The 16846-nt window shown below is 36.8% G+C and overlaps 1 protein-coding gene across 5 annotated transcripts in view; it reads left to right on the top strand.

The window, feature by feature from the left end:
* PHTF2 (putative homeodomain transcription factor 2) overlaps positions 1–16846 on the top strand; it is a 125611-nt gene that overhangs the window by 86100 nt on the left and 22665 nt on the right. For all 5 annotated transcript variants that reach the window (XM_049894300.1, XM_049894298.1, XM_049894301.1 and 2 more), the window contains exons 8-9: positions 8460–8646; positions 13523–13678. In XM_049894300.1, the coding sequence (XP_049750257.1) occupies positions 8460–8646; positions 13523–13678 (343 nt within the window). The remainder of the gene's footprint in view (positions 1–8459; positions 8647–13522; positions 13679–16846) is intronic.

The raw sequence follows: 16846 nt of genomic DNA on the forward strand, positions 1-16846 counted from the left end.
TTCAAAATCCAATATAGGAAATACTGTTTCTGTCATGGAATAAGTGAAACAAGTGTAGAGTTGTGTGACTTCTGTTTCCAAGATACTATTCACGTCACTGCCCAGATGCCTGTGACTCATGGTGCTTGGGTTGGTCTACAAAAATATTGTTAACTCTGGTTTTACTAAGTAAATGTATTTTATGTTTGAGTGTAGCTATCAGAAGGTAGTTTTTGTCTTTCTTTTTTTTGGTTTTTGTTTTTTGTGGATAATATTAAAAAGTATCATTTCCTTTTATACTGTAGCGTTTTAATCTCTAATACCAGCTTCTTCCTATCCTGCTTTCCATTTTTGATGGGGAATGGTGATTTGATACGTCTATTTATTTTAAAATAAAAATGCTGTTTATCTTGCCTGTTTCCTTTTGGGAAATCAATATTATTCTTTGAGCCTCCTTCATTTATTAATGGCTTATGAGACACCCAGCAATCAGTAGTAAAACTAAACGCTACCTAGAACAGCCGCAGTTTTTGACCTTCTTAACCTGCAAGAATTGGAGGTAAATGCTACCACGCCATTTCCCCTTTCTTTCCTTTTTTTTTTTTTTTTTTTTTGGTGTGGCATGCTTTTTGTGCGTGTGTGTGTTTTAAGTGAAAGTTTACAACTCAAGTCAGTCTCTCATACAAAAACTTATACATACCTTGCTATGTAACCCTAGCTGCTCCACTCACCCAATGTGACAGCACACTCTTCCTCTCCACCCTGTATTCCCCTGTCCATTTAGCCAGCTCCTGTCCCCCTCTGCTGTTTCTCCTTTCTTTCAGCATTTTCTCTGTGCTCCAAAGAATACCCTAGTCAAGTTACAGATCAGTTTGTACTTTTTAAATGTATAACTTCGTTTTAAACTTAAACCGAAAAGTTGTGAGAACAGCTCTAAGAACTCCCATATGTCCTTTACCCAGATACCCAGTTCAAGTTTTGCTAATTGCCTCTATATTGATGCCCTTCGTAGCAAAGTGATCTAATCCAGGATCACATGCCATACCCAGTAGTCATGTCTCCCTGGTTTTCTTCCATATGGAAAATTCCTCAATCTCTTGCCCTTCACATTTTTTAAGACTACAGGGCAGTCACTTTGGTTTTGTGGCAATGGTGTGCTGTATCTTTCTCCAACTGATTTCTGAGGACTCAGTATGCATCTCTCTTCCCAATTCAGTTTTCCATGATATCAGTTACAGTTAGCACTAGAAATTGGCTATGTTGGGGTATTTACACCATGGAAATCAGCAAACCAAGGGCCTTTTTTTTTTGGTTTTTTTGGAGAGCTGTCTGATATTTCTTCGTGATTAAATCCAAGTTACACATTTTTGGCAGAATATCACAGACATGATACTTTGTTCTTCTCATTGCATCCTATCAGGTGACACACAATGTTGATTTTTCCCATTACTAATGTTTACATTAATCACTTCATTAAGATGGTGTCTGCCAAATTGCACCATTGTAAATTTATTTGTATTTTCTTTTATAAGCAACAAATATCCTGTATGGAGATACTTTAAGACTGTGAATATATCCCATTCCTCATTGCACTGTCACCTTCTAGTTTTAGCATCTGTTGATGATTCTTGCTTGAGTTATTACTATGATGGTTGCTGTCTTAGTCATCTAGTTCTGTTATAACAGAAATACCACAGTGAATGGCTTTAACAAAGACAAATTTATTCTGTCACAGTCTAGGAGGCTAGAAGTCTGAACTCAGGGTACCAGCTTCAGGAGAAGCCCTTTTCTCTTTGTCATCTCTAGGGGAAGGTCCTTGTCATCAATTTTCTTTGGTCTAGGGACCCTAGGTCCAAAGGACATGCGATTCTCCTAGCTCTTATTTCTTGGTGGTATGAGTTCCCCATGTCTCTGCTCCCTTCTCTCTTTTATATCTCAAAAGGCATTGGCTCAAGACACAACCCAATCATGTAGATTGAGTCCTACCTCATTAACATAACAGCCGCTAATCGCATCTCATCAACACATAGGAAATCACATTAGATAACAAAATGATGGACAGTCACACAATACTGGGAATCATGGCCCAGCCAAGTTGACAGGTATTTTGGGGGGACACAATTCAATTCATGCCAGTTGCCAAATACAAAAACTTTCCGTTATTTGTACATTATTTATTCATTGATTAGGAGCACTGGTGGCACAGTGGTTAAGTGCTCGGCTACTTACCACAGGGTTGGCAGTTCAAACCCACCAGCCACTCTGAGGGAGAAAGATATGGCAGTCTGCTTCTGTAAAGATGTGCAGCTTTGGTACCCAGGAGTTTTGCTCTGTTCTGTAGGGTCCCTGTGAGTTGGACTCAACTCCACAGCAGTGGGTTTGGTCGGTTTGGGTTTTATTCATTGATTGACTCTTGAAGTTCTGTTTTATTTAATTTATTACTGGTACTTATTTTGATGATTAAATTGATCTAGATTTGGCTAGGGAAGCAAAAACAGTTTCTGTGTCTTCTGACAAGTCCCTATCATTCTTCGATCACTTCTTTACATTCTGGCACAATCACCCACTAAAATGCTCCAGGTTCAACTTGTGCTTCCCCTGCCCCAGCCCTGGAATCAGCCATTTTTTCAATTGAAGAGGTATATAGAAACCAAGATCTGGGCACTAGATGTGATCATTGCTATTGGGCTGTTGCTACCTCCATTCCCTCCTGGTAGGCAGAACTAGGCTCTGTGTGTGTGTCCGTTTACATTTACTTTTATTTCTGTATATATCTAGAGGACTTGAAGCACTTACTGATGAAGGTGAAAGACCACAGCCATCAGTATGGATTACACCTCAACATAAAGAAAACAAAAATCCTCACAACTAAACCGATAACCAACATCATGATAAATGGGGAAAAGATTGAAGTTGTCAAGGATTTCACTTTACTTGGATCCACAGTCAACAGCCATGGAAGCAACAGTCAAGAAATCAAAAGACACATTGCACTGGGCAAATCTACTGCAAAAAACCTCTTTAAAGTGTTGAAAAGCAAAGATGTCACCTTGGAGACTAAGGTGCACCTGACCCAAGCCATGAAGTTTTCAGTCACCTCCTATGCATGTGAAAGCTGAAGGGTGAATAAGGAAGACTAAGAAGAATTGACACCTTTGAATCGTGGTGTTGGCGAAGAATATTGAGCATACCATGGACTGCCAAAAGAATGAAGAAATCTGTCTTGGAAGAAGTATAACCAGAATGCTCCTTAGAAGCAAGGATGGCGAGGCTACATCTCACATACTTTGGACATGTTGTCAGGAAGAATCAGTTCCTGGAGAAGGACATCATGCTAGGTAAAGTACAGGGTCACCAAAAAAGAGGAAGACCGTCAATGAGATGGATTCACACAGTGGCTATAACAGTGGGCTTAAGCAAAATGATTGTGAGGATGGCATAGGACTGGGCAGTGTTTTGTTCTGTTGTGCATAGGGTTGCTCTGAGTCAGAACCAAGTTGATGGCACCTAACAACAACAACATCTAGATATATTTGTAAACCATGAATTTGGACTGATCGCTCCAATTCAGATACAGTATCACAAGAGCCATTCTATCTTTGGCCCTTTCTGTATTCATGTCTTCTTTATAGTGAAAAACCTGATTCTTAACTGTCCTCTATATATTTATGTATTTGATTAATCCTTTGTATGTAGCCCATCTCTTGATCCAACTGGCAACCTGCTCTAATGCTATTCTCACACGGACCACCAGTATTGGCTGTTCATGGGCTGCCCCCGTGGTCTCATTCCAGTGATGTTCCTATAAGTGCTGTTATTACCAGCCACTGTCCAGCTTCCTGTTTGTATTTTAAAATACTTTGTAAACTCTGAGGGTGGTATTTTCTTTTATTTGCTTTTAGTTCATGAGAAGCATCAGATAGCTACTATAGCTTAGTCAGTTACTGTTCTTTTCTAATGATAATGTTATATATACTTTGAAGGGATGATGGGGAGAGACAGCCCAGAGAAGACTGGAACAAAGCAGAAATAAGGAAGGAAGAAAGAGAAAGATACCTGAAACCTATCGTATGGAATGAGTGCTATTAGAACTCTTTCCCCTGACTTAGCATCGCCTTTACCCTGCCTTTACTCCTTAAAGCAGTGGTTTTTACTGATTCTAAGCCCCTTTCACTAAGCCATTCTGGTTAATTTTGTATGTTTGCCCAATATTTCAGGCACTGTTTTTACTTTGACTACTGGCCTCCAAGCCCATGTTTCCTACTGCCTGCTGATCTTTCTCAGGATGTTCCCTGGGCACTTTAGGTCCAAGATTTTCATCTTTCTTCCCAAATTAATTCCTCTTCTTGCATCTCCTATCAGATTAATTGTTCTACCAATTCTTCATTCACCTCATTCATCCCCTTTCTCCCCTCTCTTCCTAATCAAGTCTAATTTATTACCGTGCCCTTTCCATACACCTTCATAAATACCTCTCCTGCCAACTCCCTCTTCTCTTTGAGTTTCCGACATTTTCAGTATATCAAGTAAGTTAACTTTCTTTGGTCTTTTTCTACACCTACATGTTGCACAATGTTTAAAGGAGTGTAGGGAACAAAGACGACACTGGAAGCATCAAAAGAAGATGGAAGGAATACACACAATTAATAACTAATTTGGTCAACAGTCTACCATCTCAGGAGGTAGCATATGATCAAGAATCGATGGTACTGAAGGAAGAAGTCCAGTCTGCACTGAAGGCATTAACAAAAAACAAGGCTTCAGGAATTGATGGAATACCAATTGAGATGTTTCAACAAACAGATGCAGTGCTAGACGTGCTGACTCATTTATGCCAAGAAACTTGGAAGACAGCTAGCTAGCCAACCAAGTGGACAAGATCCATACTTGTGCCCATTCCAAAGAAAGGCAATCCAATGGAATGCGTGAATTATCGAACAATATCGTTAATATCACATGCAAGTAAAATTTTACTGAAGATCACTCAAAAGCAGTCGCAGTAGTACATCAACAGGGAACTGTCAGAAATTGAAGCTGGATTCAGAAAAGGATGTGGAATGAGGAATATCACTGCTGATGTCAGGTGGATCTTGGCTGAAAGCAGAGAGTACCAGAAAGATGTTTACTTGTGTTTTATTGACTGTGCAAAGGCATTCGACTGCATAGATCATAACAAATTATGGATAACATTGCGAAGAGTGGGAATTCCAGAACACTTAATTGTGCTCATGAGGAACCTGTATATAGGCTAAGAGGCAGTTGTTGGAATACAACAAGGGGATCCTGCATGGTTTAAAGTCAGGAAAGGTGTGTGTCAGGGTTGTATCCTTTCACCATGCTTATTCAATCTGTATGCTGAGCAAATAATCGAGAAGCTAGACTGTATGAAGAAGAATGTGGCATCGGGATTGGAGGAAGACTCATTAACAACCTGAAATATGCAGATGACACAACTTTGCTTGTGGAGAGCGAAGAGGACTTGAAGCATTTCAAGCAGTTACCACTTGTCAAAACACTTATCAAAGACTACACCCTTCAGTATGATTGTACCTTAACATAAAGAAAACAAAAATCCTCACAACTGGACCAATAAGAAACATCAAGATAAACAGAGAAAATACTGAAGTTGTCTAGGATTGCATTTTATTTGTATCAATAATCAGTGCCCATGAAAGCAGCAGTCAAATCAAACAACATATTGCAATGGGCAAATGTGCAGCAAAAGACCTCTTTAAAGTGTTGAAAAGCAAAGATGTCACTTTGAGGATTAAGGTGGGTCTGACCCAAGCCATGGTATTTTCAATCACCCCATATGCATGCAAAACCTGAACAATTAATAAGGAAGACTGAAAAAGAATTGATACCTTTGAATTATGGTGTTGGTGTCTTATATTCCTGTCCAATCCCTGTCTGAAGAGTTGACTTTGGGAATGGTTCCAGTCTTGGGTTAACAGAAGGTCCGGGGGCCAAAAGAACAAACAAATCTGTCTTGGAAAAAGTACAGCCAGAATGCTCCCTAGAAGCAAGGATGGCGAGACTTTGTCTCAAGTACTTTGGACATGTTATCCTGAAATTACAGTCCCTAGAGAAGGACATCATGCTTGGCAAAGTAGAGAGTCAGCAAAAAAGAGGAAGACCCTCAACAAGATGGATTGACACAGTGGGCTGAAGCATAACAACGATTGTGAGGATGGCACACAGTGTTCTGTTGAACTTAGGGTCGCCATGAGTTGGAACCAACTGGACAGTACCCAACAACAACAGTAGGGAACCATTAATGACTCATGTTTCTATCACTGTTTTTCTCATGCAGAGATCGTCACAAGTTTTTTCTTGCTTTTTTTTTTTTTTTTTTCTATTTTTGCCTGTCTCTCCACTTTCCTACCTTTCCCCTCCAGTCCTAAGTTATCTTTGTTCTATGGCTCATTCCTTTCTTAGACTCTTCATGCCTCTGAGTATCGTATAGAAAATAAAAGTTCATAAGATTGAGCTCCTGAGTCTTGGAACTTCATGGAGACATGTTCTGAATGAATTAAAAAAAAAAAAAAAAAAGCATCAAAGCCCTGTAGCACATGTGGGAAGTATGGTCTGTCTTTTTCATTTAGGAACTTTGCTGGAGAAGGTCAAGAAGGGGAGGCCTATTTGCACACGATGGAAACTTTCTAGGCTTTGATGAGTGTGTTACGAAGAAATCCTAGCAGGCAGTTTCCCAAAGAGTGGGGAGTTGGAGGTAGTGTGGGACCATAAAATTTCTTATTATTATCGTTTTTTTTTATTGTGCCTTAAGTGAAAGTTTGCAAATCAAGTCAGTCTCTCATACAAAAAATTACATACACCTTACTGTGTACTCCTAGTTACTCTCCCCTCAATGAGACAGCACACTCCTTCTCTCCACCCTGTATTGCCTGTGTCCATTCAGCCACTCCCTGTCCCCCTCTGCCTTCTCATCTCTCCTCCAGATTGGAGCTGCCCACATAGTCTCATGGGTCTACTTGAGCTGAGAATCTCCCTCCTCACCAACATCATTTCTGTCTTATATTCCTGTCCAATCCCTGTCTGGAGAGTTGACTTGGGGAATGGTTCCAGTCTTGGGTTAACAGAAGGTCCGGGGGCCATGACCTCTGGGGTCCCTCCAGTCTCAGTCAGACCATTAATGGACCATAAAAATACATAGTCAAGTCTGTATTCTGGTGTCAGCATTACCTCTACCTGACCGTGTCACCTTAAAAAAGTTACCTAGATATCCTTGTGCTTCAGATTCCTTGTTTCCAAAAATAGCATTCAGAAAAAAAAGATGTGTTCTAAGGCCCATTCCACTTCTAAAAGACAGATTCTAATTGAACTGATTAACTGTAGTGTTAAAGATGTTTTCCTGTGCATTAAAAAAAAAACCCATGTCTAGAATAGATGTTCAGTAAGGTTTACTTCTGTGTATTCTACTTTTGTTTTTTGCCACTTACATGAAAGCAATATACTAGTTTTATTTGTCCTTTCTTGCAAAACTGATGCTCTGGGGAGAGTTCAAGAGAAATTATTTAAATATAATTAAATACAATTGCTTTTTAATAATGTTTTATGGTAGACTTAATCTGCATTGAGCACATTTTAATTTTGTTTGGGACCTAAATGTTATATTTCTACTAACTATTTCGTTTGGATAACCATTCTTTCACCCACTGTAGTCTCCAAAGAGGAGTTCTCAAACATTTGCCTATTAATCAAAATATGTCCTGTTCATTATTTCTCATGTTGTATTTTGTATAGTGAGAAAAATCTAATTTTTATAAATGAACATCCTTAACTCTAGCCTTTTAGGTATTTATGAGCTGCATGATTACTAATATTTTTCCAGGCAGTCTTTCAGTGGGTGAAAGTGGGCACTTCTTTATTTTCATTGTGTGCTTCATCTCTACTTCTTCCATTCTTTAGAATCGTATGTCAGGTTTTTCTTTTCTTCATATATTTTTATATTACAAAAGGTCTTATGTCTCTATTGTATATTAAAGTGAATATGTCCGATCTATTTATATATTCATATATACTTATGGTAAAGTCTTCAAGTGAACTAGGGAATTTAAACTAAACCACTAATTGCTTCTTAACCTGATAATTACTAAAATAGCTCTTTAAAATAAAACTTAAAAATATATTATTAACCATAATAAAATGAGCAAAATTTGATCCTAGAATTTGCTCAAAGACCAGGTGATTTTGATTAAGAATCATTTGATAAGTTAGGTCATGCCTTTTAGAATTGCTATTTGCAAGACTTCAAAACCTATAAGTTTAAGTAGAACATTAACATACATGTTTATCTGATATTTTATTTCTAAATTATTTGTGGTAAAAACAAGAGTAGCCATTAAAATTCTGAGAAATAACTACCTGATTGAATTAGTGATGGATCATAATTTCTATCAGTAACGCATCCAAAATAAGCTATGTTCATATAACATGCTTCTGCATATTTTCGTTTTTAGATCAAAGAAAGCAAAGAATTCAATTGATAAATCAACTGAGACTGACAATGGCTATGTATCCCTTGATGGGAAGAAGACCATTAAAAGCAGTGAAGCTGGAGTACAAAACTATGAACCTCAGTGTGAAACCATTCGATCAGAAGAAACAGCCTGGAACACAGGAACACTGAGGAACTTTCCCAGCAAAGTAAGTGTGGTATTTAAAAATTGTGTGATTTTACATGAGCTAATGTGAAGTGACTTAGATATAGTAGTTACCTTTGAATTGTATATTTTCTACAGAATTTATTCTGTGAGTCTTTATAGATCATGTAAGGTAAAGTATTATGATTAAACTTGATTGCCAGTGTAACCTGGCTCCTTCTGAATTACTCGATATCTCTGATTTTTCCAAAATGTTAAAGCACATTAGAATTTCTAACTGGTGTTTGTTAAACCTTACCTTTTCTTTCCCCATTTCCACATGTATGCAAGAATCTGCATTAAATGAACCATCCAAAATATTTTAGAAGCTGTACTTGTTGTTATTGCTATGCGCCACTGAATTGGTTCTGACTTATAATGACCCTGTGTACAACAGAACGAAACACTGCCCCGTCTTGCATCACCTTCACAATCATTGCTATGTTTGAGCCCGTTGTTGTAGCCACTGTGTTGATCCATCTCATTGAGTGTCGTCTTCTTTTTCACTGATCCTTTACTTCACCAAGTGTGATATCCTTCTCCAGGGACTGGTCCCTCTGAATAGCATGTCCAAAGTACTGGTATCACCATCCTTGCTTCTAAGGAGCATTCTGGCTGTACTTCTTCCAAGACAGATTTGTTCGTTCATCTGGTAGTCCATGGTATATTCAGTATTCTTCATCAGCACCATAATTCGAAGGCATCAATTCTTCTTCAGTCTTCTTATTCACTGTTCAGCTTCCACATGAATATGAGGCGATTGAAAATACCATGGCTTGGGTCAGGCAGATCTTAGTCCTCAAAGTGACATCTTTGCTTTTCAACACTTTAAAGAGGTCTTTTGCTGATTTGCCCAATGCGATATGTCATTTGATTTCTTGACTGCTGCTTCCATGGCTGTTGATTGTGGATCGGAGTAGAATGAAATTCTTGACAACTTCAATATTTTCTTTATCATGATAATTGCTTATTGGTCCAGTTGTGAGGATTTTGTTTTCTTTATGTTGAGGTGTAATTTGTAGTGAAGACTGTAGTGTCTAATCTTCGTCAGTAAGTACTTTAAGTCCCCTTTGCTTTCAGCAAGCAAGGTTGTCTCATCTGCATATCACAGGTTGTTAATAAGCCTTCCTCCAATCCTGATGCTGAGTTCTTCATATAGTCTGGCTTCTTGGATTATTTACTCAGCATACAGATTGAATAGAGGTGGTGAAAGGATACAACACTGACACACACCTTTCCTGATTTTAAACCATGCATCATCCCCTTATTCTGTTAAAAGACTGCTTGTTGGTCTATGTATAGGTTCCTCATGAGCATAATTAAGTGTTTTGGAATTCCCATTGTTATCCGTATATTACGATCCACACAGTCAAATGCCTTTGCATAGTCAGTAAAACACAGGTAAACATCTTTCTGGTATACTCTGCTTTCAGCCAAGATCCATCTGACATCAGCAGTGATGTCATTCATTCCACGTCATCTTCTGAGTCTAGCTTGAATTTCTGGTAGTTCCCTGTTGATACAGTGCTGAAACTGTTTTTAAATTATCTTCAGGTGATTTTACTTGCATGAGATATTAATATCATTCTGCATTCTGTTGGGTCACCTTTCTTTGGAATGGGCACAAATATGGATCTCTTCTAGTCACTTGGCCAAGTAGCTGTCTTCCAAATTTCTCTGTATCGATGTATGAGCACTCCCAGTGTTGCATCCATTTGTTGAAATGTCTCAATTGGTGTTCTGTCAATTCCTGGAGCCTTGTTTTTCACTAATGCCTTCAGTGCAGCTTGGATTTCTTCCTTCCTTACCATCAGTTCTTGATCATGTGCTACCTCCTGAAATGGTTGAACATCAACCAATTCTTTTTGGTACAGTAATACTGTGTATTTCCTCAATCTTCCTTTGATGCATTCTGCATCATTCAGTATTTTACTCATAGAATCCTTCAGTATTGCAATTTGAGGCATTGAATGTTTTCTTCAGTTCTTTCAGCTTGAAAAATGCCAAAGGTGTTCTTCTGTTTTGGTTTTCTAACTCCAGGCTTTTGCACATTTCACTATAATACTTTACTTTGTCTTCTCGAGCCATCTTTTGAAATCTTTTCTTCAGCTCTTTTACTTCATCATTTCTTTTGCTTTAGCTAATTTATGTTTAAGAGCAAGTTTCAGAGTCTCTTGCGGCTTCCATTTTGGTCTTTTCTTTCTTTCCTGTCTTTTTAATGACCTTTTGCTTTCTTCGTGTATGTTGTCTTTGATGTCATCCCACAACTCGCCTGCTCTTCAGTCATTAGTGTTCAGTGTATCAAATCTATTCTTGAGATGGTCTCTAAATTCAGGTGGAATACACTCAAGGTCATACTTTGGTCCTTGTGGTCTTGTTTTAATTTTCTTGAGCTTCACATTGAACTTACAAATGAGTAATTGATGGTCTCTTCCACAGTTGGACCCTAGCCTTGTTCTGAATGATGATATTGAGCTTCTGCATTATCTTTTTCCACAGCTATATTCGATTAGATTCCTGTTTATTCCCTCTGGCGAGGTCCATGTGTATAGTCGCCGTTTATGTTGTTGAAAAAACGGTATTTGCAATGAAGAAGCCATTGTGCTGGCAAAATTCTGTCATGCAATCTCTGGTGTCATTTCTGTCACCAAGGCCGTATTTTCCAACTACCAATCCTTCCTTTGTTTCCACCTTTTGCATTCTAATCACCAGTAATTATCAATGCATCTCCATTTCATTTTTGATCAATATGAGACTGTAGAAGTTGGAAAAATCTTCAATTTCTTCACCTTTGGCATTAGTGGTTGGTGTGTAAATTTGAAGAATAGTTATATTAATAGGTCTTACTTGTAGATTTTGGATATTATCCTATCACTGACAGCCTTGTACTTCAGAATAGATCTTGAAATGTTCTTTTTCACGATGAATGAGATGCTTTTCCTCTTCAATTTTTCGTTTCTGGCGTAGTAGACCATATGATTTTCCTATTCAAAATGGCCTTTACAAGTCCATTTCAGCTCACTAATGCCTAGGATATTAATCTTTATGTGTTCCATTTCATTTTTGATGACTTCCAATTTTTTCTAGATTCACACTTTGTGCATTCCACGTTCCAATTATTAATGAATGTCTATAGCTTTTCTTCTCATTTTGAATCATGTCACATCAGCAAAGGAAGGTCCTGAAAGCTTTATTCCATCTTCATCATTAAGGTCGACTCTACTTTGAGGAGGCAGGTCTTCCCCAGTTGTGTTTTGAGTGCCTTCCAATCTGAGGGGCTTATCATCTGGCATTGTATCAGACAATGTTCTGCTGGTATTCATAAGATTTTCACTGGCCAAGTAGATCACCAGGTCCTCCTCCTTCTCTGTCTTAGTTTGCAAGCTCTGCTGTAATCTGTCCACTGTGTTTGAACCTACTGGTATTTGAAATACCAGTGGCTTAGCTTCCAGCGCCACAGCAGTACGCAAGCCACCATAGTATAATAAACTGACAGGTGAGTGGTCGAGAAGCTGTACTAGGAACCTAGTGTACCATTCATATTCTCTATTGGAAATATTACATCTTTTTTTCCTATGTTTGTGTCAGCACATCTGTTTTGGTTTGTTTTTTAACCTGAAATCAATCCTTATTAAAGATGTGTTTGTTAAGGATGACAGTAATATGTTTACTTTTCCAAAAGAACAGTTGAAGAGGTCATGGGTTTATTTTAACAAATCCTAATGTTTTTTATCTCTTTGTTTTGCTGAACTTTTCTGATTAAACAGTTCATTTTTATAACTGTTACAATAAAAAAAATATGGTCAACTTTAAAGATGTTACCTTTGTTATATTTAAGAATGTGGAGGATTAACATTTTGTGTTGAGGAAAATAAAAAGAACAAGATTTTCTAGTCTTACATTAAATATGTGTGACTACCGGACGGTACGTATATTTTCAATACTGCTAGCTGTAGAACAGCATGGGCTTCTGTGAAATGTATCATCACCTACTCTGATATTAGATGATTCAGGCATTTAGCTCTCTGATAATGTGAACTACACATCACTGTCACCACTCAACATATGTCTTTTGTTAAGCTTGTAAACATACAGTTTTCAAACACATGTTCAGGTATGTATTATTTACCAAAAGGTATATGAGAGAAACTTGAAGATACCAATAAAACCTATGTTCTGGAGTCTCTCAATTTAGAATTGCTGAAATCTGGATGTCTTTTACAAATAGATGTATACAAAATGTCTGTCCGATATGTGCATATATGTAGTCTTGTCATTTACCTCTCCCTGCCTTTTAAATCATTATGAATTCAGCGGTAGGTCGTATAATTGATGGCATCTTCTAATTGAGAAAATATTATAATTAGTTCGCCACAATACCTGGTTAGCTTTTTTTCTCAGCTTTTTTAAATGGCCTCTGTTCTTCTTTTATCCTATTTTATATTTCTTAATCTTGTAAGTTGTTTAAAGTCCTTTTATGAAAAGAAATGTTATAGGACAATATTTGACAAAAGGTTGTTGAATAACTTTATTCCGTTTAAAATGAAAGTAACAGTATAATCACTGATTGATGACATATTTTCAGAAAATCAGAGAGTACTAATAAATCATTTTGAGGCATTTAAAGGTATTTTGAAGTAGTGTCTGTGTGGTATGGTGCGGTAGTTAGGAACTATGGCTGCTAACCAAAACATCGGAAGGTCGGATCCAATACCCCACGACACAGTTCTTTTGTGTCCTATAGGATCACTATGAGTCGGAATCAACTCAGTGGCAACAGGCTTGGCGTATATGTGTGTATAATTTTAAATTTTGCAGTATTAAAGCTACAGGTTTTGTCAGAAATTATGTATAATCTTCTTTCTGTACTCCCAATTTAGGATACTCAAAGGATAATAACAAATGTCTCTGATGAAGTCTCCAGCGAGGAAGGTCCTGAAACAGGATACCCATTACGCCGTCATGGAGACAGGACTTCTGAAAGCATTCTTCGGAACAGAAAGTCACACCATTATAAGAAACATTACCCTAATGAGGTATACACTTTGGCCTTACATATATACGTACATACATATATATCTCATATGATGTTAATTACAGCTTCTTTCAACAATTGAAATTATTGTTCAAACATTTCCCATCAGTATCAATATTTTTTATTGTTATATGGCCTGGTTTTATATTGTAAACAGTTTCAGGTCCATGTACTGCACACATATTGATAAATAGCCACACATTTGCACTCATTTCATACATTATCTCTGAAGACTCATACATTCAGTTCACTGTTTATTTTTAAACAAGACCATCCTGAAGAGGCAATCTATGCACTCTTTGTTAGTTTTTTCCACAATTTGAAAGGCTTTATTACGTCATGAATATTGCAATCTCATTATTCTAAGTGACTTCCTTCACACTACTGTCACCAGTTAAGTTCAGTTTTTTTTTCTTTTGTGATTTTGTTTTTCTTTGTTGATTTTTATTCTTCTCTAAACTCTTTTCCAACTCTGTCACGTATCTTAAACTTAAAACTATTTAAATGAAAAAAAGAATTTAATTGAGTTGTATTTTCACTTTTTATTCTAAGGACAGCACATTCCATTATCTGGCTTCAAGGCAAACGGATTATTCTTTATGTAACTTTTTGATAAATATTACCTTCCACTCTTCTTGAACTACATTATTATTATTTTTTTCTCTGATAATTTAGAGGTAATCTTCTGAAAAATCAATGGTTTTGCTGTGCTGAAATATGAATGCCTACTTGATGGCACTGGGTTTTCTGGTTTTCAGGCTATTAAGAGTCAAAGAATTATTGTTCTTTGTACACTCTTCTCTGTAATAGTATCTCTAGTTAATCTTTCTGGTGACTGTATTTGTGTTTCCTCTCTCAGTGACTGCCAATAAAAAAAAAAAATAGATGTAAATACCAGTGTGTTTACTGGTTGCCTCCTCACTTACATCATCTGATAAACTGTTTCATGTTCTTAAACCAGATAGCCAACCTTGTGAAAGTCTCAGTCCTGCTCTCTGTACGATTAGAAGTTAGTTGGTGCTAGAAGGGAGCCAGGGGGCTTTTTCACTGCTCTCCTAAAGATAAATTCTTTGCCATAGAGGTAGTTTTTTCACTCTATGACCTTTGCTTTTCTTGATTTGCAGCTATATTTTGAACTACTGAGATTCTTGAAGGGCAGAACACTTTCTTAACTTTCAAGTAAATATATTGCTTAAAATTTTCTAGTTTTCAAGCTGTCTAAGGCTGGTAATTAGCTAATAGACCTTGATTGTTTTAAATCTTTCAGTGATTTGAAAGATTACATAAAAATAAAATCTGGTCTTCGAATTCTTCACCTATAACTAGAAGATATTTAAGACTGCATTCAGTTTCAGAAATATTTGACCCTCTTAATTCACATCAACTTCAAATGGCATTTAAAAAAAAAAAGCAAAAACAAAAAAAAACCCTCTTTTAAGTAAAATTAAAACAGAAGATGAATAGTGTTCCTTTACATTATTATTTATAGCATAAATGACTATACTGTCTTCAGATTACTAGTGATGTTTTATATTTACAAGTGAGGCATTAAAAAATTGTTTGGGAAAGTACTTTGTGCCTAGGCAAGAGTGATGGGCTTCATTGTAGGATGACCAGGCAGCTACCCAGCCATTGTGGTAAACCTCCCAAATGCTGGTATTTATAGATATACTCTTTATGGACATTTAATTTTTCAGGAAGAACCATTCAGTCTTCTGGTAGGATGAGGATGGTAGATATTATACTAGGCTGCCATGGTTTTTGGTGCCAAGGGGGCTGGGGGCAAGGTGGGGATCTTGCCATTCAATATATAGACTTTCATTTAATACCCCATGGTTCTTTTGCCTTCTTCTATTTACTATATCTGGTTCGCTTCCTCCAGTTTCTTGTTGGGTAGATGGTAGGAGAATTACTTGATTATCTGGGATGGAGGACATGTCCTGAGGATCTGACAGCTCCTTTTAAGCCTTTGTCCTGTTTTCTGTTCTGTCCTGCCTTTTTTAATTCCCCAGACATTTTTCAATTTTTATTCCCTTTTGTAGACAAGCTTTTTATCTAGTGAAGGTGGCATTTGATAGGAAGCATAATGATAAAACCATGGGCTTGGAGTCACACTATTTAAGTGATTTTAGGAAAATTATTTAACTTACCTGTGTTTAATTTCTGCATCTGTAAATGATAAGACCAGCCTCAGCAGATTGTTAGGATTAAATAAGATTCTGTACAAATTGCATGGCACAAAGCATTTATTTTGTAAATGCTTATTCTATTCAAAGAAAGAATCTGTCTCCTCTTAATTTGGTTATATGTTCAGTTTTAGCTATCTGTCTAAAGATTTGAAATGAACAGAGCAAACCAAATTAAATGTGGTAAACTAGAACTCTTTTTCATTAATTCTAAAATTTCATGTTTTTAACTTTCATTCAGCAATTTGTAGTGAAATTCACAATGGCCATTAATCATCTCATATTGTATGTAAAATTCTGTTTAAATTATAAGCATTTATAGGCAATAATTTTTATATTTTAACAGTTGTAAAATGACCCTCTTAATCAGTATTTGGCAAAATATACTTACAAAGAATTACAGATATTTCCTTAGCCCTGAAATTGCCCGTTCACTTCAGTTAAATAGTCATTAGGCCTTTAGTCATGGCACTTATTTCTGCTTATCAGGTCTGCATCAAAAATTAGTGATACCTAAGTTAGCTTTCAAAAAATTTTAAATTAGCAACTATTGAATATGTATATGCCTTGCTATCTAATGAAAACAATAGTGTTTTTTATAAAACAGAAACAAAAAAAAAGTTAGCTTTAAAAAAATTTTAAATTAGCAACTATTGAATATGTATATGCCTTGCTATCTAATGAAAACAATAGTGTTTTTTATAAAACAGAAACCCTGGTGGTGCAGTACTTAAGAGATTGGCTGCTAACCAAAAGGTCAGCAGTTCAAATCTACCAGCTGCTCCTTGGACATCCCATCTGCTGTGTCCTGTAAGGTCGCTATGAGTCAGAATCAACTTGATAGCAGTGGGTTTGGTTTTGTTTTTTTAATGGAACAAAGCAGACTGATTTTTGCCCCTTTTTTTCCTTTCTGTATTTTTTCTGTCTTAATAATTTTTCTTCTCAGCTCTTAAAATTTTTTTCTTTTACTATCACTTTCCCCC

Source organism: Elephas maximus, chromosome 8 (genome assembly GCF_024166365.1).
Source record: "Elephas maximus indicus isolate mEleMax1 chromosome 8, mEleMax1 primary haplotype, whole genome shotgun sequence".
Classification (NCBI taxonomy): domain Eukaryota; kingdom Metazoa; phylum Chordata; class Mammalia; order Proboscidea; family Elephantidae; genus Elephas; species Elephas maximus.